Source organism: Coffea arabica, chromosome 8e, assembly GCF_036785885.1.
Source record: "Coffea arabica cultivar ET-39 chromosome 8e, Coffea Arabica ET-39 HiFi, whole genome shotgun sequence".
NCBI classification, from domain to species: Eukaryota; Viridiplantae; Streptophyta; class Magnoliopsida; order Gentianales; family Rubiaceae; genus Coffea; species Coffea arabica.
In genome coordinates this window covers 33,720,949-33,745,890 of record NC_092324.1, presented here as the reverse complement: position 1 = coordinate 33,745,890, position 24,942 = coordinate 33,720,949, and the positions used below count along the sequence as shown (strand labels likewise).

Sequence of the window (24,942 nt, the reverse complement as noted above, 5' to 3'; positions counted from 1 at the left end):
AAAATTGAGTACTCCCCGACAAGAAAAAAAAGGACGAAAGAAAATAAAGGTAAGACGAGATGGATGAATTATGAAAGACTTGAAATATAGATAGATGAAGAGAAGCAAGTGGCAGAGTTGAAGGCTGACGGCAACCTGCCTCAAGGATAAAGACTGTAATTTCACAGAAAAGGGGGGACACGCAACCGACACTGCTTCAGTGGCTGCAAAGAACATGTGCTCGAAATGGTTGGAGATAAAAGCAATAAAAAGAAAGAAAGGAAAATACAGAAGGACCGCACCTAGCATACCAAAAAAACCTTTAAAAAAAAGAAAACTTCAAAAAAAATTTTCTGTGGTTGTCTATCAAGACAAGCGCCTTTTCTTTTGACCGTTTGCACCGGTTATTACCTCTGCTTTCAACAGCTATTTGTCTAGATGTGATTTCAATCCTTTCTATACTATAAATACCTTGATGTCAGCAACACACGTGTTCTTCTCAAGTTTATTTTCCATTTGTGTGGAGTTAGACTCAATTCTCCATGGAAGTCAGGTCCTTTGGTTCGAACCTTTCCCACAAAATGATGGATTTGTTGGAAATGGGGCAGGAACATGAAAGTTCACGGCCACGATATGGCCTCAAAAAATTGTGCGGCTCAGATTATATCATGTAACTCGATTTTCATGTTATGTGTGGGGTCTACAAAAAAATGTTGTAGAATTACATTATGTCTCAGATTATATCATGTAACTCGATTTTCACGTTATGTGTGGGGTCCACAAAAAAATGTTGTAGAATTACATTATGTGCAAAGTAAATTATATCGTGTGCAATAAAAATTATGTACAGTGAAAAATGAATATAACCGGCACAAACGATTGCACCTTTGTGCCCCTTGTCCGGATTTGTTGCCGACAGCTTTGCATGAGTTTAAAATCACATTGCCATGTTATTAAGTGGGTTCCGCCACCACATCACATCAGATGTGAAAGATATATAATGTGCTTTATCTTTTGCGCATAAAGGCATTCGCCAGAGGAGCAGTCCTCTCATTAGCATATGTATAAAAGGGTGAATGCCATGCCTCAAGAGTGTGTACTGTTGGTGATGTGGCCAAACATGATTGGTTGGAGAGTGTTCGTCCAACTTTATGTTCTCTTCTCCAATTATAAGTTGTTTTTTTCCTTCCTTGTGTTGTATTCTGGTTCCGTTCCCATTTTGGTTTCTTATTATTATAATATAATATAATATGAGAAAGGACTATATACGACTAGAACTGACACTGGAAGTTTAGTATAAGATTGGTGATATGAAGAAGAGAGTTCTGAGAGTAGTGGTTATGACAGATGGTAGCAGGTGTGATATGTCTTCTTGATCTTGATCTTGAATGACAGCGGTTAGGTGGTCATGGAAACTGAAATGACAATTTTACCCTGAGTATTATGCTAATATTGCAGATTCTGCATTAGAGGCCCTCTTGCTTTGAATGGCCTGTTTGTGTAAAATTGCCTTTCTAAACGGTGTCAAATGCTGACAAAGAATGACTTTCTCCTCTTTCTTCTCTTTTTCCTTTTCGCTGTTGCTGAGCCTGCTGAAAAAATTCCCGTACAACCTTCGTCCTCTCAGCGTCAGTTGTCCGTTGGCTTTTGGTAGTCCTGCATTATGTTAGTGTTGTTTGTTTTACTTTTGCTTGTTGTTCTCTTCCTCTTCCGTAAACGATTGGCTAGACTTCTTCCTGTTTGGAAGCTTGCTTGCATCTCTGCAACTTTCGGCTAACACCTGGTAGGCATGGTTTACTGCATGCTATGAATTTTTCGTTGTTCTCTTCCGTTTGCTTTGTTCTAAATAAATTCATGGTTTATCTCTTTTTTTGCCTTGCTCCTTCTTTTTTACTAGGAACCTATTCCTTTTTGGAATCTTTTTCTTTTCCTTGCTTACAAGATCCTCTGCTGTACATGACTTTTGAAATATCTTGTTCTTCTGTAGCTTTTTCCATCTTCAGATTCTCCTGTCAGCTCCTCCTTTTTTGAGTACAGGTTAGTATCTCTATCCTTGTTTTATTCTTTGACTGCATTTTTCGAAATTATTTGCTCCTCTCCACTGTACTCTGCCTTATGTCACATTTGCTTTTCGTTTGTTTCTCCTTTTTTTTTTTTGACGGCAAGAAATTCTGTCCGCCTTGTTGTTGCTGTTTTATATTCGCTGAGGTGTTCCTGCTTCTGTGTTTGGCTCAGGTAGTGTTGCTTCCCTTCTCGTTTTTCTCCCTTGACTTTTCCTTAGCATGTACCTGCGCTGTTAGCTTGTTTACTTTTAGTATGCGCTGGTGTGTTTTGTTATATTAATTAATTAATCATGCATGCTTTTTCCCTTTTCCCCCTGTTGCAAGTTTCCCGCTTTGTGGCTTCCTTGGTTATCCATGCAGCGTTTATTATCTCATTACTACTGCTTGCCTTTGGTTGTCCATTCTTTCTCTTAGCTTTTGCATTAATCAGGTGTGTGTTATTGCGTTAAACGACTCTTATTGGCTTGTTCCTTGCTGTTAAATTTCATCTTCGCATGCTTACTTAATACCTTCGGGTTGCTGCTACCCTTTTTAGCTGGAATTAGATGGATAAAAATGCCTTGCGCCGAAAAAAATACGCAGAAATGCCGCCTGCCAAGAAAGCAGAATTTCTGCGCTCTCTACGAGAAGCTAGAGCTGCGAAGAAAAAACAGAGCCTTTTCCTGTCTCGTGTTCAAAAGATTCTGCCTACTGCTGTGGAACCTTCTGTTTGTTTCTCATATAGTCATGATAAACCTTCTGACACTCATGCTCAAGCTGATGTGCTTTCTAATGCACTACAAAATGGAGAATGCTTGGTTCCAGTCGATAGTGTTATTACAGATAATCGACAGCTGCCCTGCATTTCTTCTGCTGTACCTAATTTCTTCGATGATCATGCTTCGTCATCTTCTTCTTCTAGGAAAAAAACAACTTCCAGTGATGCTATATCCCTTAATAAAGGTATTGCTTTTTTATTAATTAGTTTATTGTTGTACTTGGCTTGGCCTTTCCTCTTTCATATCATTCCTGCTTCTCTGCCTTCCTATTTATTGCTAAGTACTCTGTATTCCTGTAAATTAGCTCTCTTTTGTTTGCACGCTCCTATACTTCTTTTCAATAAATGCCTTCTCCCTAGCCCTTCTCAAAACACTTAGAACCTTCCAAACCTTTCCTGTTCAGAATCAGACTCTGACCAATTATAACCTTACTTAATTAGCATCTGCGCATTTTCCTACCTGTACTCTCCACAATAGAAAATTCCAGTTTCAAAATATTAACCTGTTGGTGAAAATAAAATCGTGCATTACCAAATGCTTCCAGATATTTGGCTTTCCTTTCGTGCAATCCCTTTCTTAAACGCTCCCTATTCAGTTCTTTTAAAGCTATAACTTTCAGGCTAATTGCTTGCTCTTTCACCTCCTCAACATTTTTTACTGCGTATTAACTCTTCGCATACACAACCCTGCTCAGCTGTGGTGCTCATCTTGTTCGCTCTTATTATCCACAGAACCCTCTTCTTTCCCAAGGAGAGAGTTTAATCAACTTGCAGCAAATTGTTCTCGCCAGGCAAGGAGAAAAAAAAGGAACGATTCCCTTGATCCATTGCCTAGCCTTTCTGAGTATAGCAAGAAGCGTGGTAGTGTTTCCGCCGTGAGAACAGAAAATGCAGGTTCAGTATTGTTTCTCGTTTAGCTGCCGCCATCTTTAGGCTCCGTTCTTGCCTCGTTATACAGAGCTTTAACTCAACCTGTTTGTCAACCACATACAAAAAATTATAGGAAGAAAGCGCAGGCGCGGTCAGCCAAATCTCTCAATCGTGAACGAGATTCCTAATGTATCTTTGGTTCTGCCTGATGCTCCTTCGTGTGACCATTGCGGAGCCAAGAGATTCCATTTGGAACCTCCTACTTTTTGTTGCTCTGGAGGAGAAATTTCTCTTGTTACTCCTCCTATGCCTTATGATTTGAAGCACTTATTTATTGGTAATGATGAGGAAAGCTTTCATTTTAGAAATAATGCTCGCACTTACAACAATAACTTAGGCTTCACATCATTTGCTGCTAAATATGATCCTGAACTAACAAAAAACACGAGGTTTATCATTTTCTTAATGGCCTTCTTCAGTCGGATGATAGAGCATCTGGGATTCAGCTCTACTTTTTTGACACTGATGAAGAATTAGCAAAGAGGATTGCTGCATCTGATAAGTTGCGAGAAAGCACTTTAAGACTCCTTATGCGCATTCTTAGCGACAATCCTTATGCTAAATTCTTCAAAAATTTAAGGCATGTTCCAAACATTAACAACCTTAGCATTGTGCTTAATTGTTATCCCACCCTTGATCAACGGGTTTATAATCTGCCTTCTGCCTCCCAAGTTGCAGCGATATGGACTGAAAATCAAGATGAAACCGGTCATACGGGAGCTCATATTCAGGTTTATGCGCATTCAAATAGCAACTACAAAATTAAACATTACTATGGCTGCTATGATCCATTACAATACCCTCTTCTTTTTCCACGTGGCGAATGCGGATGGCACCCTGGGATTAAAAGAGCCCAAAAAAGAAAGAGAAAAGATGATTATTGTGAGGAAGACATCGATATTCATCCATCTTCAGTTAATTCTGCATCAGCCTTAATGGAACGGGAACAAAGAGGCAAGTTATTTCTTGCTACTTCTAAACAATTGAATTTAACCACTATTTTTTACATTATAAAAAATCATCAAAGTAAATGGTTGCTCGTGCTTTTTCTCTAGCTGCTGATTGTGCAAAAAATGAGGAAAACACGGTGTCAGCTAGAGAATACTATTGTTACAGATTTCAGATGAGGGACAGTGATGATTCAATGTTGTTGCACTCGCTTAGATTATTGCAGCAGTATGCAGTAGATGGTTATGTTAAGATTGAGACGTCTAGGCTTGATTTTCATAGAAATCGCCAAAACAACATTCGTTCTGAGGTCCTCCAAGGAGTCCTGGACAGTATTTGTATAGGCCAGACCAGTGCTTCTAAAGTTGGCCGTCGAACGATATTACCAGCTTCTTTTATAGGTGGACCAAGGGACATGAGACGGCGATATCTTGATGCAATGTCTCTTGTGCAAAAATATGGAAAACCAGACATCTTTCTTACTATGACCTGCAACCCAGCATGGAAGGAAATTCAGGATAATTTAAAGTACCACGAAAAGCCTCAGGATAGACCGGATCTTCTGGCTAGAGTCTTTAGGGCCAAATTTGAATTGCTTAAATCAGAAATTTTGAACAAGCAAATTTTTGGTGAAGTTGCAGCGTATGTCTATGTGATAGAGTTCCAAAAATGTGGCTTCCCCCATGCTCATCTACTATTAATTTTGAAGCCTGAATACAAACTCCTAAATCCGGAGTCATATGATAGAATAGTTTGTGCTGAAATACCTGATCGTTCTAAGCATCCTCATCTATATTCCCTTGTTGTAAAGCACATGATTCATGGTCCTTGTGGCGATCTGGATAGAACTTGTCCTTGTATGAAAGATGGTCATTGTAGATATCACTATCCTAAGACCTTTTGTGCCCAAACGAGTCATGCTGAAGATAGTTATCCGCAATATAGAAGAAGAGATGATGGTACAAAAATAAAGGTCCGAAGGCATACTCTTGATAACAGATGGGTTGTCTCTTATAGTCCCTATCTGTTAGCTACATTTGACTGTCACATTAATGTAGAAATTTGCTCGACTGTTAAATTGGTGAAGTACATGTATAAGTATGTTTTCAAAGGACATGATTCAGTCAGTTTTAGGATAGTTTCGTACCGTACTCCTGATGACACTGATGAGATAAGAGAATTTCAGCAAGGTAGATGGATTTCGCCCCCTGAGGCGTTTTGGCGTATCTTTGAATTTCGCTTGAGCGAAATCAGTCTAGCAGTCTATACTCTTCAGATCCACCTCCCGGACCAGCAGTTTGTTTCATTTGACAAAAATTCAGACCTGCTGCAATTATTGAGCAAAGTTGATTTTTCAAAAACCATGTTAACTGAATTTTTTTATATGAACAAAATGCATGTGGTTGCACAGAATCTTAAATGTCTTTACAGGGAATTCCCTCAATACTTTGTTTGGTCTCCTAAATATAAGAAATGGACTGAAAGAAAGCGTCGAAAAGTGATAGGTAGAATGGTCACTGTTAGTCCAGCGGATGGAGAAAGATACTACCTTAGACTACTTCTGAATCATGTTCATGGCCCGACTTCCTTTGATCATATTTTGACGGTTGCTAATCAAAAGCTGAATTCCTTTAGAGAAGCTGCTTTAGCATTAGGACTCTTGCAATCCGATACTTACATAGAGGATACGCTTCAAGAAGCTGTGACCTTTCAGATGCCGTCTTCCTTAAGATTACTATTTGCTACTCTGCTTGTCCATTGTTCTCCTGTAAATCCTCAGCTACTGTGGGAAAAATTCCAACATGAACTGTCTGTAGATTACCAACGACAATGCTCATTTTCTGTCCTTACTGGTTCACAGATCAGGACAAGGGTTCTACAGGACATTAATAGGTCATTGGAGCAAATGGGAAAGCGAATTACTGATTACCAATTAGTTTCACTTGGTTTTGATTCTTGATTGAAAATGAAAGAGGTTTAGATGTTACTCCAGACGATTTGCTAATGTCTGTCAAGTTAAACTGTGAACAGAAACATGCTTATGACATGATTCTTGCAGCATGTTTTTCTGGTGAGGGCCAGGCTTTTTTTATTGATGGCCCAGGAGGCACTGGTAAAACATTCTTATACCGATCACTACTTGCTACATTAAGATCACAGGGTTACATTGCCATTGCTGTTGCCACTTCTGGCATTGCAGCATCGATTCTTCCTGGAGGGAGAACGGCGCACTCAAGATTTAAGATACCATTGGACTTTTCGAAGAATAAGACCTGTCAACTCAGCAAACAAAGCAGTGTTGCCAAATTGCTTTTTGAGTGTAAGCTTATCCTTTGGGATGAAGCGCCAATGGCTAAGCGAGAGACGATTGAAGCATTTGACGACTTGCTTAGAGACATAATGGATTCTGATTTGTCTTTTGGAGGGAAGGTTGTCGTTTTTGGTGGAGATTTTCACCAAACCTTGCCAGTTATTGAGCGAGCAACAAAACAGGTCCTCATAGAATCAAGCTTTCCTAATTCTATTCTCTGGTCTAAATTACATAAGCTGAGACTCACACAGAATATGAGAGCCATGTTAGATCCTGCTTTCTCTCAGTTCTTACTAAGAATAGGCGAGGGAAAAGAGCTTCTAGATGAAAATGGCGAAATCACTTTACCGCCTGATATAGTTATTCCTTATTATGATAAGGAACAATCTTTAAACAGGTTAGCAGCTTGCATACGGTTATACTTTATCTATTTGATCCCTTTTTTTATCTCTACCTTTCATTGATTATGGCTATTTATAATTTTAAACAGGTTGCTTCAAAGTGTTTTTCCAGATTTGCACCTGTATTCTAAAGATCCTTATACCATGATAAATAGATGCATCCTTGCTCCAAAAAATAGCTCAGTTGATGAGCTCAACGAGCTATTAATAAATAGATTTCCTGGAAATCTTCAAGTTTATATAAGTTCAGATCGGACTGTTGAGCAGCGACACCAAGGAGACTATGAAGATTTTCTGAATTCACAGAACCCAAAAGGAGTTCCTCCTCATAAGTTGCTGCTAAAAGAAAACTGTCCTATTATGCTATTAAGGAATTTAAATCCTAATGAAGGATTGTGTAATGGCACAAGATTAATATGTAGAGAGCTAAGTTTGAATATTATTTCTGCAGAGATTGTGTTTGGCAGTCATGCAGGAAAAAGAGTCTTCATCCCAAAGATACCTCTTCAAACATCTGACAATGAAAGGAATGGAATTCCGTTCATAAGAACTCAATTTCCTGTCCGACTTTGTTTTGCGTTAACCATTAATAAGTCGCAAGGACAAACTCTGGATTATGTCGGTCTTTACTTGCGTGAACCCGTTTTCTCGCACGGACAGCTGTATGTCGCGCTCTCTAGAGCTAGAACTGCTGTTGAGCTTAAGGTTCTTCTCGTTCCTGGAACATTTGATGAGAGAAAGACTGACTGCAAAACTAGGAATATTGTCTTTAATGAGATTTTTGATTTAACTCAGCAATAAAGAACCTGTCTACTTTAACTATACATTGGAATCAGGTGCATATAGAAATTTTTCTTTCTTTACTCCAATATACTGTTACACTTGTCTTATTTATTTGCATTCATTTATCTATGTTTTTATCTTGATGCAGAATGACTAATTTGCTGCCTATCCAAGACATTGTCCCTTTCATGAAGAATTGGAGTTGCCTCATCACTGTTCAGGAAAAGCAACAGATTACTGACTCGAAGGGAATGCCGACAAAAAAACAAAAATTTATCTTTTATGATGCAGAGGTTAACAGACCTTTGTACCCGCTTTTTTCTATGCACTTGTTTTACAAGATTTTTCTATTTTTTAGCTAATTGTAATGCTACCAATTGTGTGCCTCAGGGATCAAAAGTTGAAGCAATAATCTTCAATGCTGATATTCCTAAAATGAGTCCACTCTTACGTGTTTATAAAAAGTACAAGATCACAAATGCTGAAGTGAAGCCTATCCCAGCAAAATTCCAGACAGCTGAGCTCACTATCCAATGGGTGATCAGCACTAAAACTGTCATTGAAGAAATAAATGATGCTGATAATGAAATCATGCCTGTGAAATTCAACTATACAAAGTTTACTGATTTAGTGCATCACATGGATGACAAGAATAAATCAGTTGGTACGTCTCTCAGTGAATTAATATTGCTGTGCTTACAATATTATTACCTCCTTTTCCATTATGCTGGTTCTGTTTTTACAGATGTGATAGGAGTTGTGATTGCTGCACTGGACAAGAAGACATTAAACAGAAACTCAAGAGAATCAAGTGTTCAAAAGTTTGTTCTTCTTGACGAAGAGTGGGTATTTTATTTCTTATCTTAATCCTAAATCTGAATTAAGTTATTTACTGTCTATTACTTATATTAATAATGATTACAGATCACACACAGTATTGCTATCTTTAAGGGATGACTTTCTCGCTAATGAAGGACAACAATTACTGTCTAACCTTCACAGCTATCCTGTCATTATTGCACGGAGAATAAAAGTGAATAACTACAATGGTACTTTTTCCTTTAATATTTTTATATTTTTGTTCTGCACACTCTTATATATACCTTTCACAGAATCATGACGCATGGCATTAATGTTTATTCTTTCTATAGGAGTTGCATTAGGTACTTGGTTTGATTCTGTCATACTTGTTGATCCGCCTATACAGGAAGCAAGAGAGCTAAAGAACTGGTATGTTGCACTTCCAATGCCCTGTTTCTATCTCACAAAATAGCAACTACGGATAATCTTTCACTTCTTACATCTTTTCTGCATTTTTGCCTTGTGCAGGCGCTCAGAAATTCTCAAATAATTGCAGATGTTCTTGCTAAAAGAGATTACATGAAGTATAATCCTACAATTTCTCTCAGAACTGATCAAAAAGCTACCTTGATTTGTAACGTTAGCCCATCACAGAAGGTGTTAAAACAATTTTCCCCATTTCTCTTTACACTTTACTATCGCCCTGTTTACATTTGTTCCCTTGTATTTGTTTATATTGCAGACGACTTGGGTGAGAGCACGTTTCTACTTTGAACACATATTCCAAAAATACTGGTATATGAGTTGCAAGAATTGCTATCGAGCCACAGCAGCAGATTATCAGGTTGAATTTACCTGCAACTCGTGCAAGGAGAAGCAACCAGCTCTATCAAGGTGATCATTCATAAGTCCTTGTTCTGTGGATCATTCATAAGTCCTTGTTGTGTGATTCTTTTTGGATTTTGCATAACAATAATTTTGCCGATTACTAATTCCCTCTATATTGATTATATTTCCAGATGTCGCTTTGATGTTGATTTGGTTGATAGCAGTGGAACCATACCAGCTTCCATATTTGGTGAACTAGCAGAAAAACTTCTAACGTTCAGCTCTCTTGAAGCAATGCAGCATTTTAATGAGGTTTTATTTTGTCCCATAACACTTGTTGACAGGCCTGTTATAAAGCTGCTAATGTTTTTTTTTCTCCTTATTATCAGAATGTTGAACTCCCTCTTGACCTTGTTCATGAAGAGCTCAAAGCAAAGATTTTCCTCATTCATATCAAACCTGTGCAAGCACAGCTAGCAGATGCTAGGCAACGTTATACAGTGATATATTACTATGAAGCTCATGATGATGCCAGTTCAATTGAGGTAACAAAGGAACCAAAAAATCATTTACCGTTGCTTAATGACCAGCCTCCAACGCTGCAATTGATTGATCCAGGTAAATAGACACATACTTTGAACTTCTAATCCACAAACATGCTTTCCCTGAAATAAATTATATAAAATGAAAAATTTATTTGTTGCAGAAGAAAATACTTCTCCTCCAAAGATTCGCAAACGACTTTCTGAAAAGTTTGATGAAATAGAGAACTTGAACGACGACAACTCCCCTGATGAAGCCAGCAGCTCTGCCAAGAAATCAAAACTAAACTAATTCAGAGCTATTCACTTTTTGTCTTCATAAGATAGATACACCTTACAAGCCATTTGCACTGCTACATTTTGCTAAGTTTGTTACAAGAGTCGTTAGTTTTTGAATGAACACTCTTGTTTTGTCTGTACGTATTAATGAACCAGCTTCTTTTGACATATCTACTGTCCTCAACAGTCAACTTCATGTACTATTAACTCTATGTAAGACTAATTATTGTGCTGTTATTTTTTAATGCTTCCTTTTTTTGTTCAGATTACAACTTCTATTACTTATGACACCAACTTATTTACTCACCACTATTATCTACTAGGTTGCAGGAATCGAAATATTAAAGTAAACAAAAGCAATATGACATACTGCATTACACAAAGCCTTCTTCCAAAGCTTAAATGAATTACAGAGGAGAGGACAAGCAAGTTTTAAGCAAACTTCTCGTAAAAGTAAAGCTGCAGGTATTTAAAATATCTCAGACAGTGGCAGTTCAATTGTACCTACCTCTATAACAATAAAGAAAAACTATATCTCAAAACTAAATAAATTATAAAGTTAGGAAAAAAAATAAATTATAAAAACAATGTAGTACTGCCAAATTTTAGAACCAAATTACAACAAACTCATCATTATTAACCATCCAACCAAGCTGATACTGCTAAAAATTACTACTTTGCAAGCAAGTGCTCAACAAGTATCTTTATTTCTCTGGACAAATACTTAATAATGTTACTCATTGGGTATTTGACTTTAATCTCCTTATAATATATATGCAGCAAATGCATGCTAATTTACATGCAATTTTATTCAATGTCCTTCGTAATCTTCTTCTCAATAAAAAAAGTGCCTCAATGGTTAATGCTGTCCTGCTCCACTTCATGTGCTTATACTGATAAAAAAAATCATCGCAAACGTTAACAATGCTAATAAATAATTGCTTTTCTTATCATTAACTATATATATAGTCAGTCCTTTATTCAATACATGATTACAAAAAATTTAATAGCACACAGTTAAAAACAAAAAGCTGCAACTTTCTGCAAGCAACCATTTTTTCTGCTTACTAATTTTTTTTTTCATTTGACAGTTTAACAGCCTTTCTGATATATATATTAATAGCACCATGCCATATTTTTCTCCTGTTATCTTCTTCTTCTTCTATCCCTTTAATAGCACAAAATATGTTTCCTTCTCCATCAAGTTCTCAACAGCCAAACAGCAGCTTAAACCCTTGCTGTTTTCTTCTCAAATGTTGTTATAGAGGCCAGGTACACCTTTTGTTTCCTTATAAAACAAAAGACATTCAAACTATCCATATCTAATATTTTTATATTAATCTGCTTAATTTCATTTGATTCATCAAACAATTTCAAATTTTACCTGCTCAGTTTCGCCTGTTACTTGATCAGCATCAAAACAACACAATCATACTCAGATATGGAATGCAAAAATGGCCTCTCACAATTGCCAATGGCTGCTTTGAAGAAGGATGGAATAAATATTGCCATGACAATATCGTTAACACTCATGATCTGTTGATGGTTCGTTATGCTGGAAATCTTATTTTCGATGTTATTCATTTCTCTGAACTGCAGCAACAAGTTTACTTATCCTGGACAATTCCGCTACCAAATATTTTGGAGAATAACGCTGACTATACACAAGGCCTGTATATCTTTTAACTCATTTTCTATACTGATTCCTGTTTTCATTATTTCTAATACATTATTTATTTAATGACCTCAGATACCACATCCTTATCAGTTAATCATCACGCCGTGACTTCATCGTTAGAACCAGATTTCTGTCAAAACCTAACTGATTCGCATTGTTTTTATCAAACTTTTCATTCAGCAACGCCGAATTCAATGGTGAGTTACTATTATATCCATATTCATCCATTTTCTTTAACCTATTTTTCTATGTTCAGTTTTTCACTCTAATTTTCCTTAATAATTCATAGAAACTCCCAAGATTCGTTGATCCCTTCTTGAATAGCGAAAGAACTCCCACCGTACTTATCAAGACTGGCCATAACATTACAAGAATTGGTATCAAAGGGAAGCAATTGAAAGGAAATTGGAGAAACTTCATTCTTCAGCATCAATTACAGCATAACGATGTTCTTGTGTTCATTCCTGAATCACAGACTACATTTGCTGTTTTAGTATTTGACTATAATGGAGTTGAAAAGCTATTTCCATGGTATTACACTTTCAGCATTTGTTCAGATGCTTAAAGCTGTAATTAAGCTCTGTAACATTATGTGATCATGCCTCTGCAGCTTTTTTACTCTTTCCTTTAAATGTACTAGAAACTTTTCCCTTCCAATAATATTGTTCGCTTTTATCCCGTCTTATTACATAAATGCAGAGTTAATTATCCTGTTTGGTTACTCCAAATGCTTAAGTGATCCTTTTCTATTTTACTTTAAATACATAAAAATTATTCTAAGTAATATGATACCAAATTTAAAATTTATAAATACCGATATTCAAAGACTCCAAAACAATAGATATCCCAATCTTTTGAAAGAAATTGCTGCAGACAAAATCAACAGAGAATCTCTGAACATATTCCTTTTATGAACATTTTGTACTCTTCCCTACCTAACAATGAATGCACGTGAACCTTTCAGATTCTGATCACTTTATCAGCAATAATAGTCCTTACTACAGCTTCCAACTTTACATTTGGATAAAAATGACACCATGCATATCGATCTTATTAGATTCAATAGTTTTATGTTTTAAACTTATATTTATCCATCTGTGCTCAATTCATAACCATTTTACCTTTTTATGCATTCCACCAATACGTATCACAACAAAACAACAATATACACATCTTTCCTTCCTCTAATTCTACTTTTAGCAACAACATCTTCCTTCCCTTCATCTTCATTTCCCCTTATTACCATCTTAACTTCTTTCCTTACACTTAAACTTATAAGCTTCCTTGTTGCTCACCATCAGGTATGCATTTACTTACTAAGCACGTTTTTACATTACTTCATCCGATCTGCTTTTCAAATCTTTTCCCCATATAGTGCTATCCTTCCTCGAATAAATTCTCTCCTCTCTGCTCTCTGCTAACTCCAAAGTCCGGCTTCATTTCTTCCAGCTTTTCTCTTGCTGCTTTTATCAATACAGTTCCATTCATTTAAGCATATCCCATCTTCCGATCACGTTCTTCTTTTTAACGCACTCGATTTTAGCTCACAACAGGTTATTCCACTTACTTATAATTTTTTTATGACTGTTAAACTGATACCTATCAAAATGCATATCCTTGCACCTCATCTTCATGCGTTCCTTATCTTCCAATTATATCCTTTCTCCGACCCTTTTAGCTCATGTAGATTACACTTCACCCATTTAATTTTTTCCTTTTCTATTATAGACTATCTTACAATGGAACCTGCAATAATCCCTCTATCTGCTGTTCATCCGTATTCATCAAACTGGACGGTAGCTCTCCAAGTTATAGAAGTTGCTTGTATAAAAAATAATTTGCACCTCCAGCAAAACTTTCAAACCTTTCTGCTTGCCGATTCACAGGTAACGAATACTTAATTTCCTTTTGATCTCATGACTATTTACTTATGTCATGATACCTTTTAACAATTGTTAGTATCAGGGTGTAACAGTTAATATGCATGTTATCGGGAACATGATTCATCGACTTGCTGGATTATTGCTACCATTTAAAAAATACTATATTTCTAGAGCTATTGTTCACCACCTACATGATGGTTCTGCTCCTACCGAATATCCATTTTACTGGATTGCTACTGAAGCTACATCAATTCGTGAAATTGACCAACTCGATTATCCCTCTCTTCCTTCACATTTTCAATTATATCCATTTACTCTGCTAGACGCCATTGCTGATACCGAACAGTTAATAAGTAAGTTAATCATCATGCTTTGCTTATTTTCCCCATATTTTAATTGCTGCATAATTTTTTATGACCTTAACACTTTTACTTCTTTCATTTTCCTAAGCTGTCATGGCAGGCGTGCTTCATGCTCTACCTAACAAAATTATCCCTATTGAAGGAGCCCCATGTGTAGTTCGAGACTATGTCATAGCTAATGAAGAGTAACACATTTCATTACTAATCTAATTTCTCCTTCCATTTTTCAAAATCGTGCGCATTTCCAGCAATTGATTCTATTACTATTCATTACCCAGCATGAAACCTTTGATACTAACTTTACGCGGTGAGCTTGAAGAAAATTATGGCCCTACTATTGCAGCAGCAGAAGACCCTTTTCCAGTTATCATTGCCATCAGAGTCAAAGCTACAACGAATCATTGTAATCACATGCTTCACCTCTATTATTTAAAGCATCTTCTAATTTTTTATGATTCCAAAAAATTATTTCCTCTATCAACTTTAAAATTTTTACCCTCTTCTTACCAATCGTATCAGATTTGAGTCTTTCAACTAAATCTTCCTCGCTGATTTTGATATCTCCGATCGCTCAACAAACGATGCATTTAAAAACGTGGTAAGAGTTTTAACCACCTTGTGCATTATTATCGCTCTTATTATATCACAACTTACCTTTTTCAGTTTTATCATAGGCATCATGCCCATGCCCATGCGCTGAGACGAATGATTGATGAGAGCAGTTACACTAACCCACGCATTCTTCTTCCTCCTGTAAACGATAATCGAATCACTCATATTGCTACTCTTCTTCAGCAAGTAAAATTCCTAATTCAAAATTTACATTTACATACAATATTCCTTACATTCACTTCTCTTTTGCCTTTTTTTTAACGCTAGCTATTCTTTTGTACCTTTTCTTTGTCAAAGAAACCAAAGACTGCCTGGATTCAAGGCATTGTGGAGCTAGATTACATACCTCAAAAGTTAGCTTATATAGCTTGTCCCCTTTGTTATTTTCCAAGCAAACTTGCAAGCAATTTGCCTGTTACATGTCAACATTGCCACTCTAACATGGATTTGGTTCCTAGGTAAACATAATTATTTACTCTTCTTGCTTCCTTTCATCGTCAACTTTAATCACTTTCAATTTCTAACTACAAAACTACCTACTTCTTCATTGCAGAGCTCTCATTGCAATTTCACTCATTGATGCAACTGGATCTATATGTGCTACTGCTATAGATATTGAAGCAGAGAGACTAATTCAGTATTCAACCGCCGAGCTATACTATTTACAACAAGAGGTAATCGCTACTACTTTTTTATACTAAATATTTTCTCTCTTCTTTTTTAAATCTGTTACAATTTTCTTCCATCTATTTTTACAACAGAATGTTGATCTTACTCAATACCTTGCGCATACTTTACAAGGGAAGCTGCTCATGTGCTACATTATGCCCTCTCCTTCCAAATTCAGACTCATCAGACGTGCAGCTTATGAAATAATCACATCCTACTCAGCCCATGAAGTTTTTAATGCTGAAAATATTAACATAAACAATCTTAACATCAATGCTTAACCTTTTACTTATTTTGCATACATTACTGTTGCCTTTAATGTCTTTTCTACTGTATGTGTTAAATCAAAATTCCCACAAACAATAACTATATTTACTATTTTATTGTCTTTAGCTTTATATTCCTCCTTCATTGCATACTTATTTATTTTAAAATAAATTTTCAGCTCTACATTTAATATCTACCATTATCCCAATATTAAAACAAACATAATTGCCCCAAACATTCAGATAAAAATATTTTCCAATTTCTGAAACAATTTTTTTGTGCAAACATTTTAGCTTAACTAACATATCAACATATAATCAATACAAATGAAAAATCAATATGTATATAAACATTTAAGTTTTTCTCAGACAAAATTCCTTCTAAGCATTTCATACTTATTATTCTACACATTTTTGGGCAATCCTTAAAAGTATACCGCGCATCGCGCGGTACCACCCACCTAGTTCAACGAAAATATGGCCAATGCAATTGTGTTCGAACGGGAGATATCTGGAATAACCACTGAGCTTGGCTAGTTGCCACCAAGAGGGATTTTTGTGAATGAGTATTTAAACCTCGTTAGCAACGAAAAAAATTTAAGGGTGGTGTTAATACATTTTTTTGATCTAAAACAGATTATATAATTATTATCATTTTCAAAAAAAAGGAGATTATTTGAAATAAATTTTTTCAAAAATATTTTTTTATTCCATTTTGGCCAATGACACTCTGTGGCACTTTTCTGATATGATATTTAGGAAATAAAAATATGATTAAAAATATATTTGTAACACAAACAGATAAATTTGTGTAATTATCCTGCTATCCAAACTAATTCATTGTGAGAGCCCTGAGTTAGACACGTATCCATATCAATATTAAAGGCTTGTCAATACATAAAAACTGAACCATCATGCTGTACTACAATACAACGTAAGAAGACAACATTAATTTCTTTTTCTTGGGGGTAGGTGAAAACATTAATTTCTCTCTTGCATGCTTTGCTAGATTTTAAATGACTCTTCCATATTGTTATACCACATATATATGGTATCGATAAGGGTATCTCCTGAGAGGACCATAGTGAAAGAACCATTTTCTTCGTTAAATATATCAACGTAAGAAAATAGTCGTGAAGTCTGTTAAAATTTCATTAAATTTTTTAGGGAGTTTGGAGAGTTTGATGTGATTAGTTTATCTTCTTAATTTTAATTTAGCCTGATTTAAAAAAAAATGTTATCCTGATTTTTTTTTCTTAACTAAGTACATTTTTGGAATTAATTTAGTAAGAACTTATGCATGAAATCCTTCTATATGGTGAATAAAGCTAATTTTCTTCCTTATATTCTTCTAATGTTAATTTAGAGTCAAAATCAAGTAAAATCTCAGTAGTGCCAAAAATGTTATTTGATTTTCTTTCGAAAAAAAAAAATCCAATATGAAGGGATACTTCTTGTTGTCTTGGAGAATGGGTCAAAGTGGCAAGGAGGAAATGAGAAAAATGTGACCTGCATTAGTTGGGGTTGATTTTTGAGTAATTAGTGCCCAGGTCAAGAGATTAGAATGTTGATCTCATGGAGATATATATGAACATTATCGATGACGGCTATCCTCTAATGGCTCCATAATGTTTCTCTGGTTAATACTGAACAAATGATGCACAAGCAGTTGGTGGATGGAGTAAAATGAAAGAATCGTTAAGTTCTTGAAACTTTTATCCAACATGGATTTCTTAAGTTGAGTTTTATCCAATTTTAATCATGAATTTTGCTCTAATTTATTTTTATGAGTAGACAAATTTCAATTATCAATTGGAATTATGTTAGTTTACAATATATGTTGTAAGAATTATATCAATTGGAGAAGCAGTGGATCCACTTTAAGCACTCGTCTCTATCTCTCTCTCTTTCTCCTTTCCTTGTATTTTTGGGAGAATTACGTACAATTTTTCGAGATGTAATTAATCATTCCGAGCGACGTATCATGAATTTGGTTATGTATAGCAAGTTGTTTCTTGTAAGAAAAGTACTCATTTATATCCTTCCATTTTATTGAACGTGATTCACTATCCCATGAATCACTGATAGAGTACATAGTTATATTCGGACCACCCTCGTGTAAGTGGAACCGAAATACAAGCTAAGAAGGGCATATTAATTAGTGCTGGTTGAGCATGATACTAGCAAGCCCCCATTGTTGCTTAGGCGGCCAAGTGCAATATTGGGAGGTTCCATCTTCAAAGTGAAGTGTGCAGCCCTCGTCGAAGCAACAATTGGTGCAGCCTCGGTACTTCTTCTCTCCATCACAGGTCACGTACGCGACCAATGTGCAAACCAGTGGACAAGGCCTGACAGGCCCGGGCCTGACAGCCATGACTTCCACGTTTGCTCCCAGAAGCATAACTCATTTTGGTATTCAGTACCAAAATCATTTCAAATCGTGTGAAAACCAAACAAATCTCGATGCTTGATTTTTTTATGTATTTAAATAGATGGGATGAATAGTTGTCTTTTTATATTTTAAAATTGCCCCAACAGGTTTAACTCATATACAAAAGAATAAAATTGTACGTACCACAAAAAAGAATAGCCAATGCACCAATCTTGTTGATTGCCATGATTCCTTGTCTTCCAGAAGTTTGCCGATGATTTTAAATCGCCTGGGCTTAAACCTAAAGTTCTTATATAGACCGAGAAGAGCAAAGAGTGAGAGTCGATCGTGCCACCAGGAACAATTATTGTACTTCCACAAGATGGTGGGACCAGTTCATCATAAATTATTGTGCTTTCAGATACATCCAAAATTATTGAATGTGTTTGGATAGGAAATTATTTGAAATAAATATTCAAAAAAATATATTGTAATATTTTTTTTTGATGCATTGCATGTAAAAAAAAAATTAGAAAGATAAAAAAATTAATTAAAAAATATATTTATGATGTAATGATATATTAATATATTTTTACAAATAAAATGATATCCAAACAACCCGATCTTCCCTAGAATTTTGGGACAGGTCCATCCTAAATTATTGTGCTTCAACCTGAATTTTGGGACCCGTCCTTTGTAAATTATTGGAAACCTGTCGGCCCAGTCTGCTTTTCATTTATGATACAACAAGAAAGTAGTAAATCTTTTTATATTCGTAGATAGAAGTCAATATTTGAGTTGTCTTAAAACAAAGTCACGAAATTTGTATCATAATGGTTTGAAATTAGATCGATGGCCTATTTTATAGCTGATTGAGTAGTTGTTATATTTTTTAAATTGTTTTTAGCGAGAGAGGAGTGAGATTTAAGAAACCGGAAGGAGAGAAATGAATTTGAATACAAAATCTCTAAATCTTGAAACTAAAAGTTTGACCACTAAATCGGGTCCTCTTCAACACTGATTAAGTAGCCATTAAACTAAAAGGATATGAACCTTTAATGTGTAGAGGTTTAAAATTAATTTTTATTTCTATAGAAACTCAAAAGATAATAAAAAATTTATTTATAAATAGAATTATGGTCCCAAGTCGGATCTTTATCCCAGCTAAGGCCTTCTGAAATTGATTCAGGGTCTTCTAACTTTAAATGGTCTTAACATACCTTATTTGAGATATTTTACCCTCATTTACTCTTACAATGAAGGTCATCATGTCTGTGCCCCGTTATCATTTTTAGTTATTTTTGTAAAATTTAAAGTTGGTTATCCTCTCTCTGCATACGGAGTTTTGCCAAAAGGAAAGAAAAAAGTTGACGGAGTTTAATGCTATTAACCCTGTGAACAATGATGAGAATACTTCTCAAATCACTTTAAAATTCTCCACACTTGAAATGGTTATGTTTGTCATCAAGACAAAATGACAGAACAAATAAAATGATCCAAGGCATTCAAACACAAATAAGGCTTCATGTGTCGGTCTCGAAGGAGGATTTGACCAAATGCATTGAACCAAAAAGAAAAGAAGTAAAAAATAATACATCCATGGGATGCTCAACATTCATAACAGTTCAAATGCCAAACCAGATTTTCCCAACTTTTCTTCCATAATCTTCTTGTAACGTTCTGCCATGGAATTATTGAGAAAATTTTTCCAATCTCCAACTTCTCCCTTTCTGAAATAGGAACCAGCTTTAAACTTAGCAGTTGGAGATTTAACAACAACACCATTCTTGTTCACCTCCATATTCTTGAGATTCTCTAAGCTACAAAGCTTAACTATTTCTTCGACTACACCATTTTCAACTTCCTCTGGAGAAAAAGGAAATCGCAAGAACTCTGCTAGCATCTTCACGTGAGAAGTTGCATCTATTTTGAGATCCTCGTACTTGAGAAACACCACCTTTTGAACATCATTTAGGCTTGCATTCCAGTACCCCTCAGCATGATCCCAAACGGGACCAAAAGGGTATAAACCTTTGCAAAATAATTCAAAAGCTTCATCAATAGGAAGTGCTTTTTGCTGATCTTCACCACTATTTTCAAGCAAAAAGTGCCGGAGAGAAATGAACTGATCCAAAGGGTTTCTGCATATATAAATTATGCGACATTTGGCATTCAAAATCGATTGAGGTAGGGCATGGTAGGGCAGATGTGTTGAGAAAATTCTTGGACATGAGAAGGCCTCAAGATCAGGATTTTCGCTATTCAGAAATAAACCATACTCCATGGATCTTACAAGATCATGAGGATTGGTGATGAGGAGAGGGCTCTCTGGTATTGTGCACTTCTTGCGGTTGATGATGGTAAAGCTTAGTGATTTTAGCCAAGTGGTGCCTGATTTAGGGATGGATGCTAAGATAATGTCGGAATCCTTAGCTTTGAAGTTTCTTTGAAAGAAAATTGTGGATTTAAGCACTCTTTCTGGACACCAAAAATTGTTGTAGTAGTATAGCCACCGGCCATCCCAGTTTACTTTAGGAATTGTTTGTAGCAATTCTTGAAATTCATCCATATCCTCTACAACTTTGGTTGAGGATGAAGGACGGAATATTGGCGTTTCTTCCATGGAAAAGTAAAGTGGATGGATATCAGCAAGGCAGGATTTGTTGAATCCAACAATATCACATATACAAAACTTGTCGATAATGGGATGTTGTGGTGTCGCCTCAACAATTCCTTATCCACAGAGAGTGGAGTTTAATCCCACATAATGTAATCCACTAGAATGGGTGAGTGGAATTCGCATGCCACGTAAGTATTTCATTATCTCCTTTTTTATTATATTTTTATTCACAATAGATTACACTCCATATAGAATAATAACATAGTTCACAAGCATATCAAATATGTATTTTAATAATTTAAAAATAAATTATTTAGTTTCATTAGAATTTTTTACTTTTTAAATTTTGTATTTGCTAAAAGATAGTATTATTAATTTGTGACTTTTAATAATATATATTTTTTGTCTCTGAAAAATAATACATTTGTGAGGACTCGCAAATTTCTTGTATTTTTCTCAAAAATACCCTTTTATTTGAAAATTATTATTTATCAAAGCCCACTACCCAATTGTTTCACAATAAGTGTAAGTAAACCTAGAAAATAGGGTTTTACGCTTCGGTTTCAAGTTTGGAGCAAAATTAGGGTTTTCGCGATTTTTCGCCGGATGAATTTTCGGTACAGAGTAAGGATTAAATTTGGGAATTAAAAGTGATTTTAAGTGAGAAATAATATGTGACTAGTAGCAATGATATAAAGATTGTGATTGGGAAGTAAAAATACTAGTACGTGAGTTTTAAGAAAAACGGCGCGAACCGGCTGGTCCCGCGCGCTACCGATTGAACGCACCACTTGACCACCATTTTTCTTACCATACAAGCTCATTACTAATTGAGCAAAATATCTTCCCCCTCATGATTATATCTTGATAGAAATTGTGGCTCAAAGGCAAGGAAAGAAAGAGAAAAATTTTGTGGTCAAGATTAGTCCAAGTGTTGGAAAAATTTGTGGTCACAATTAGCCTTAATCTTCTTACTCCCTTATAAGACAAATCAAGCTCCATCTTCCTCCATTTTTCTGCTAAGGAGCCGAGAGAGAGAGAGAGGAAAAACAAGAGAAAAACTTCTCCATTTCTTCTTCAATCCAACAACTAAGTGAGAAATCAAACAAAGTAAACCGATTAAAGTACTAAGTGTGAGTTGGGAAGCTTGAGGAACCAAGAAAAAATCAAAGGGGGTGAAGGATCACTCTACCAAGCCTTGCTTTTGAGGTACCAACATTTGATCATGATCTTTGTTGCTTTGAATCTTGCTTTAAGATGTGTTTTTAGCTTAAGTTTTGGCTTGATTTCATGATTATGCAAGTGGGTGTGATGAATTTGGAGGTTTTTCCCTTTTATAGGATGAACTAGGGCTTGAGGAATTCCTGCCCAATTTGTTGTATGATGCTTGTATGTTGCAATTAAGGTTGTATAAGGTGTTTTGGTAGTGATTAGAACAAGAAAATTGAGAAAGTTCCATTGGTTACAAAAAATTTCAGAATCTGGAAAATTTTTCCCAACTTTCTGTCCGAATTTGTATCTGTATGTTAGAGGCTGATTTGGCCTTAGGTCAAAGAAGGAAAGTTGTAGAGAATGGTATTTTATAGGTGCCTACAAAATTTCAGCTCAATCGGAGTAACGTAGGACGTGAAAAGTCCAAAATACCCTTACTGTTTTAAGTATTTCCCAAGCAGTTCGTGTGATCAGTTAAGTCCAGTTTATCACGTTTTTCGACTAGGATCCATTCTGATTTAGCTTTTTGGCAAAACATGAAAGTTGTAGTATTCTGAAATAGCTTTCAAATGCCTCTAAGAACACCTGATTTGGACTTGTGTACTCTGAGATATGTCCATTACAGTGTTCTGCGTTGAAACAGCCGACGAATTGGTTTCTGGTTTAGTAATTTGAGAATTTGACTAAGTTACATTAGGAACTGGACTAAGTGATCTTCATGAATGTTGTAGCTCTGTGTCTTAGCTTCGAAACGGCATAGTTTTCGTCTCAATTCGATAAGCGTAGCTTCAGATATGTTATTTCCGCATTCGTACGTCAAATCTGTCTTGTGCTAAGTTGAATTTCTGCACTTGTGATTGTTGTAATTCTTATTCTTATGATATTGTGAGCCTATGGAACGGCTCTTGACTTGAATTGCTTATGTGTGATGTTGGGTTGTGGTTGAGAAAAAATAATGAAGCCAAAATGGCTGGAAAATTAGGTAAACACAAAGGGCGTGCTGCCCAAATTTTCGCTCGAGGGCTAGGTTTCTATTTGAACTTGTATACTTTTGGTTGGCCAATACCATGACCGGTTTTCCATTTTAAAACATGATTTTTCATCCTGGGGTTCAAACAACCCTCTTCTTACTTGAAAGTCATCTTTACACGTTTTACTCCTAATTAGTCGGGTTTCTTTGTTTCCCTTAAATGTTTTGCTCGATAAACTGTAATATGTTCTCTTGTTCAACTTTAGGTTTCATTGGTGACTAAGGGTAATATCCGGAAGGATATTTTGCACGTTATTTTGCATATCTAGGTGAGTGTTCCTTATTTGACTTTATGGCTTGTTGTTATCATTTGCTAATGTGTTAATTGCTTTTAATGATTTCCAAAACGAGCTTTCTAGGCGAGTGTGTACTTTATCGCACTCGACCTAAATAACTGTGCAATTTTCAAGGATTTAATAATTGAAATGTTACTTGCGCATGAATGTAAGACTTTTGGGCTGAACTGGCCATTGCCCCTTGTTACCGGTCGTCTCGAGCCAGAAGCGGACTCGGTCGGGCGATTAGGGACTTGGGTGAACGTTTGGTATACTCGAGTATTACCCTGTAGGTTGGTGGAGACTGGCCAACGGCCAGGACGGGGGTGAATGAATGAATGAACGAACGAACGAACGAACGAGGGTTTATTGATAAACGAAAAATGCATTTTCAAATGATTGGAGGAATAAGGGGAAATGTCAGGAGAACGAATGAACGAATGAACGAATTGCTCCTTGTGAGCCGTATCCTTTTAATGAATGTTACTATTGCTTTCCATTGTAAATGTTTCTTGAATTATTGATACTCCATGTTTAATGTATTGAATTGATTGTTTGATTGTTTGATTATCTGTTTGGAACCTCACTGAGCTTTTAGCTCACCCCTTTAGTTTTGTTTTCCTTAACAGGGGACGGCGAGCAGGATGAGAGTATAGACTAGCCTAGTCTAGGTCTTTTGTTTCTTTTGTAATGGTTCTCGCCCTAGTGCTTGGCACGGGCTAGTTGTATGGTGAAGTGAGAACCTTTGTACATTTGATGGTTGTACTTTCTTTTGAGATAGCAATGTATATAAGTTCCACTTTAAGTTTGGATTGCTGCCCTATTTATTCTTGTGATTTGTTCTGGATTTGATTAAAGAACGACTGAGTCCCGGCGAGAGTTGGGCAGGCGGCCCGCCGAACCCTCTGGTACGCCTTAGGGGGAGGTGGGGTCGTTACAACATTGGTATTTTCTAAAAATTATACATTGGAATTGGAATTGGATAATTTGGGAAATTTGGGTAATTTTGAAAATTTTGGTGGTTTTGATTTTTGAAGAGGATGAATTTTCTATATTTGGAGCATTTAACATATTTCTGAAATTATTAAAATTCTCATCCATAATGACAAAATACTGAAATTTTAAAAAATTATGTAAAGAGGTTGAAGACAATGAATAAGGGAGTAGGAGATTGTGAGATGAAATAAAAAAAATGTCTTGTGTACTTATAGGGAGAAAACTAAAATGTCTGTTGTAAAATAGCCGGAAAATGACCGTTTTAATTTCAATGTCCGTTGTAGTTGCTCTTATGGTATACTTCGTTGTAATTTCATTCTTTACCGTCTTGGGATTGATAAACAAA

At 35.9% G+C, this 24,942-nt stretch overlaps 5 protein-coding genes and 1 long non-coding RNA gene across 10 annotated transcripts; 5 read left to right on the top strand and 1 right to left on the bottom strand.

Annotated features, from left to right (window-relative positions):
• Positions 1 to 1,165: 1,165 nt before the first annotated feature.
• LOC113703310 (replication protein A 70 kDa DNA-binding subunit B) lies at positions 1,166 to 10,867 on the top strand. 4 transcript variants are annotated; one of them, XM_027224630.2, is made up of 10 exons: positions 1,166 to 1,762; positions 1,967 to 2,016; positions 2,146 to 2,214; positions 2,578 to 2,984; positions 8,321 to 8,465; positions 8,563 to 8,836; positions 8,918 to 9,014; positions 9,097 to 9,221; positions 9,324 to 9,402; positions 9,502 to 9,853. In XM_027224630.2, exons 5-10 carry the CDS (start codon positions 8,322 to 8,324, stop codon positions 9,521 to 9,523), a joined length of 741 nt encoding a protein of 246 aa, XP_027080431.1. In that variant the 5' UTR covers positions 1,166 to 1,762; positions 1,967 to 2,016; positions 2,146 to 2,214; positions 2,578 to 2,984; position 8,321; the 3' UTR covers positions 9,524 to 9,853. The 4 variants fall into 4 exon arrangements, 3 of the variants coding, with proteins under 3 accessions (XP_027080431.1, XP_027080430.1, XP_071916690.1); XR_011819657.1 differs by lacking the exon at positions 2,578 to 2,984 and having other exon boundaries at positions 1,167 to 1,762; positions 9,502 to 9,630; positions 9,716 to 9,851; XM_027224629.2 differs by lacking the exon at positions 2,578 to 2,984 and having other exon boundaries at positions 1,167 to 1,762.
• LOC113704693 (uncharacterized) lies at positions 2,627 to 6,637 on the top strand. Its single transcript, XM_027226569.1, has 4 exons — positions 2,627 to 2,984; positions 3,532 to 3,698; positions 4,149 to 4,683; positions 4,785 to 6,637. Exons 1-4 carry the CDS (start codon positions 2,627 to 2,629, stop codon positions 6,635 to 6,637), a joined length of 2,913 nt encoding a protein of 970 aa, XP_027082370.1.
• On the top strand, positions 6,682 to 8,190 carry LOC113704692 (uncharacterized). Its single transcript, XM_027226567.1, has 2 exons — positions 6,682 to 7,385; positions 7,479 to 8,190. Exons 1-2 carry the CDS (start codon positions 6,682 to 6,684, stop codon positions 8,188 to 8,190), a joined length of 1,416 nt encoding a protein of 471 aa, XP_027082368.1.
• Positions 10,868 to 13,468: 2,601 nt separating the features above from the next.
• On the top strand, positions 13,469 to 16,145 carry LOC113702846 (replication protein A 70 kDa DNA-binding subunit D-like). 2 transcript variants are annotated; one of them, XM_027224002.2, is made up of 10 exons: positions 13,469 to 13,601; positions 14,029 to 14,186; positions 14,266 to 14,536; positions 14,634 to 14,730; positions 14,824 to 14,948; positions 15,065 to 15,143; positions 15,220 to 15,343; positions 15,455 to 15,615; positions 15,711 to 15,831; positions 15,919 to 16,145. In XM_027224002.2, exons 2-10 carry the CDS (start codon positions 14,040 to 14,042, stop codon positions 16,105 to 16,107), a joined length of 1,314 nt encoding a protein of 437 aa, XP_027079803.1. In that variant the 5' UTR covers positions 13,469 to 13,601; positions 14,029 to 14,039; the 3' UTR covers positions 16,108 to 16,145. The 2 variants fall into 2 exon arrangements, with proteins under 2 accessions (XP_027079803.1, XP_071916710.1); XM_072060609.1 differs by lacking the exon at positions 13,469 to 13,601 and adding an exon at positions 13,757 to 13,853.
• A 3,933-nt stretch (positions 16,146 to 20,078) lies between these two features.
• Positions 20,079 to 21,086, bottom strand: LOC113704691 (cytosolic sulfotransferase 15-like). Its single transcript, XM_027226566.2, has one exon. It carries the CDS (start codon positions 21,084 to 21,086, stop codon positions 20,079 to 20,081), a length of 1,008 nt encoding a protein of 335 aa, XP_027082367.2.
• Positions 21,087 to 22,122: 1,036 nt separating this feature from the next.
• LOC140012611 (uncharacterized) lies at positions 22,123 to 24,455 on the top strand. Its single transcript, XR_011819794.1, has 3 exons — positions 22,123 to 22,292; positions 23,532 to 23,594; positions 24,230 to 24,455. It is a non-coding gene; the product is annotated as an uncharacterized lncRNA (long non-coding RNA).
• The last annotated feature ends 487 nt before the right edge of the window (positions 24,456 to 24,942 follow it).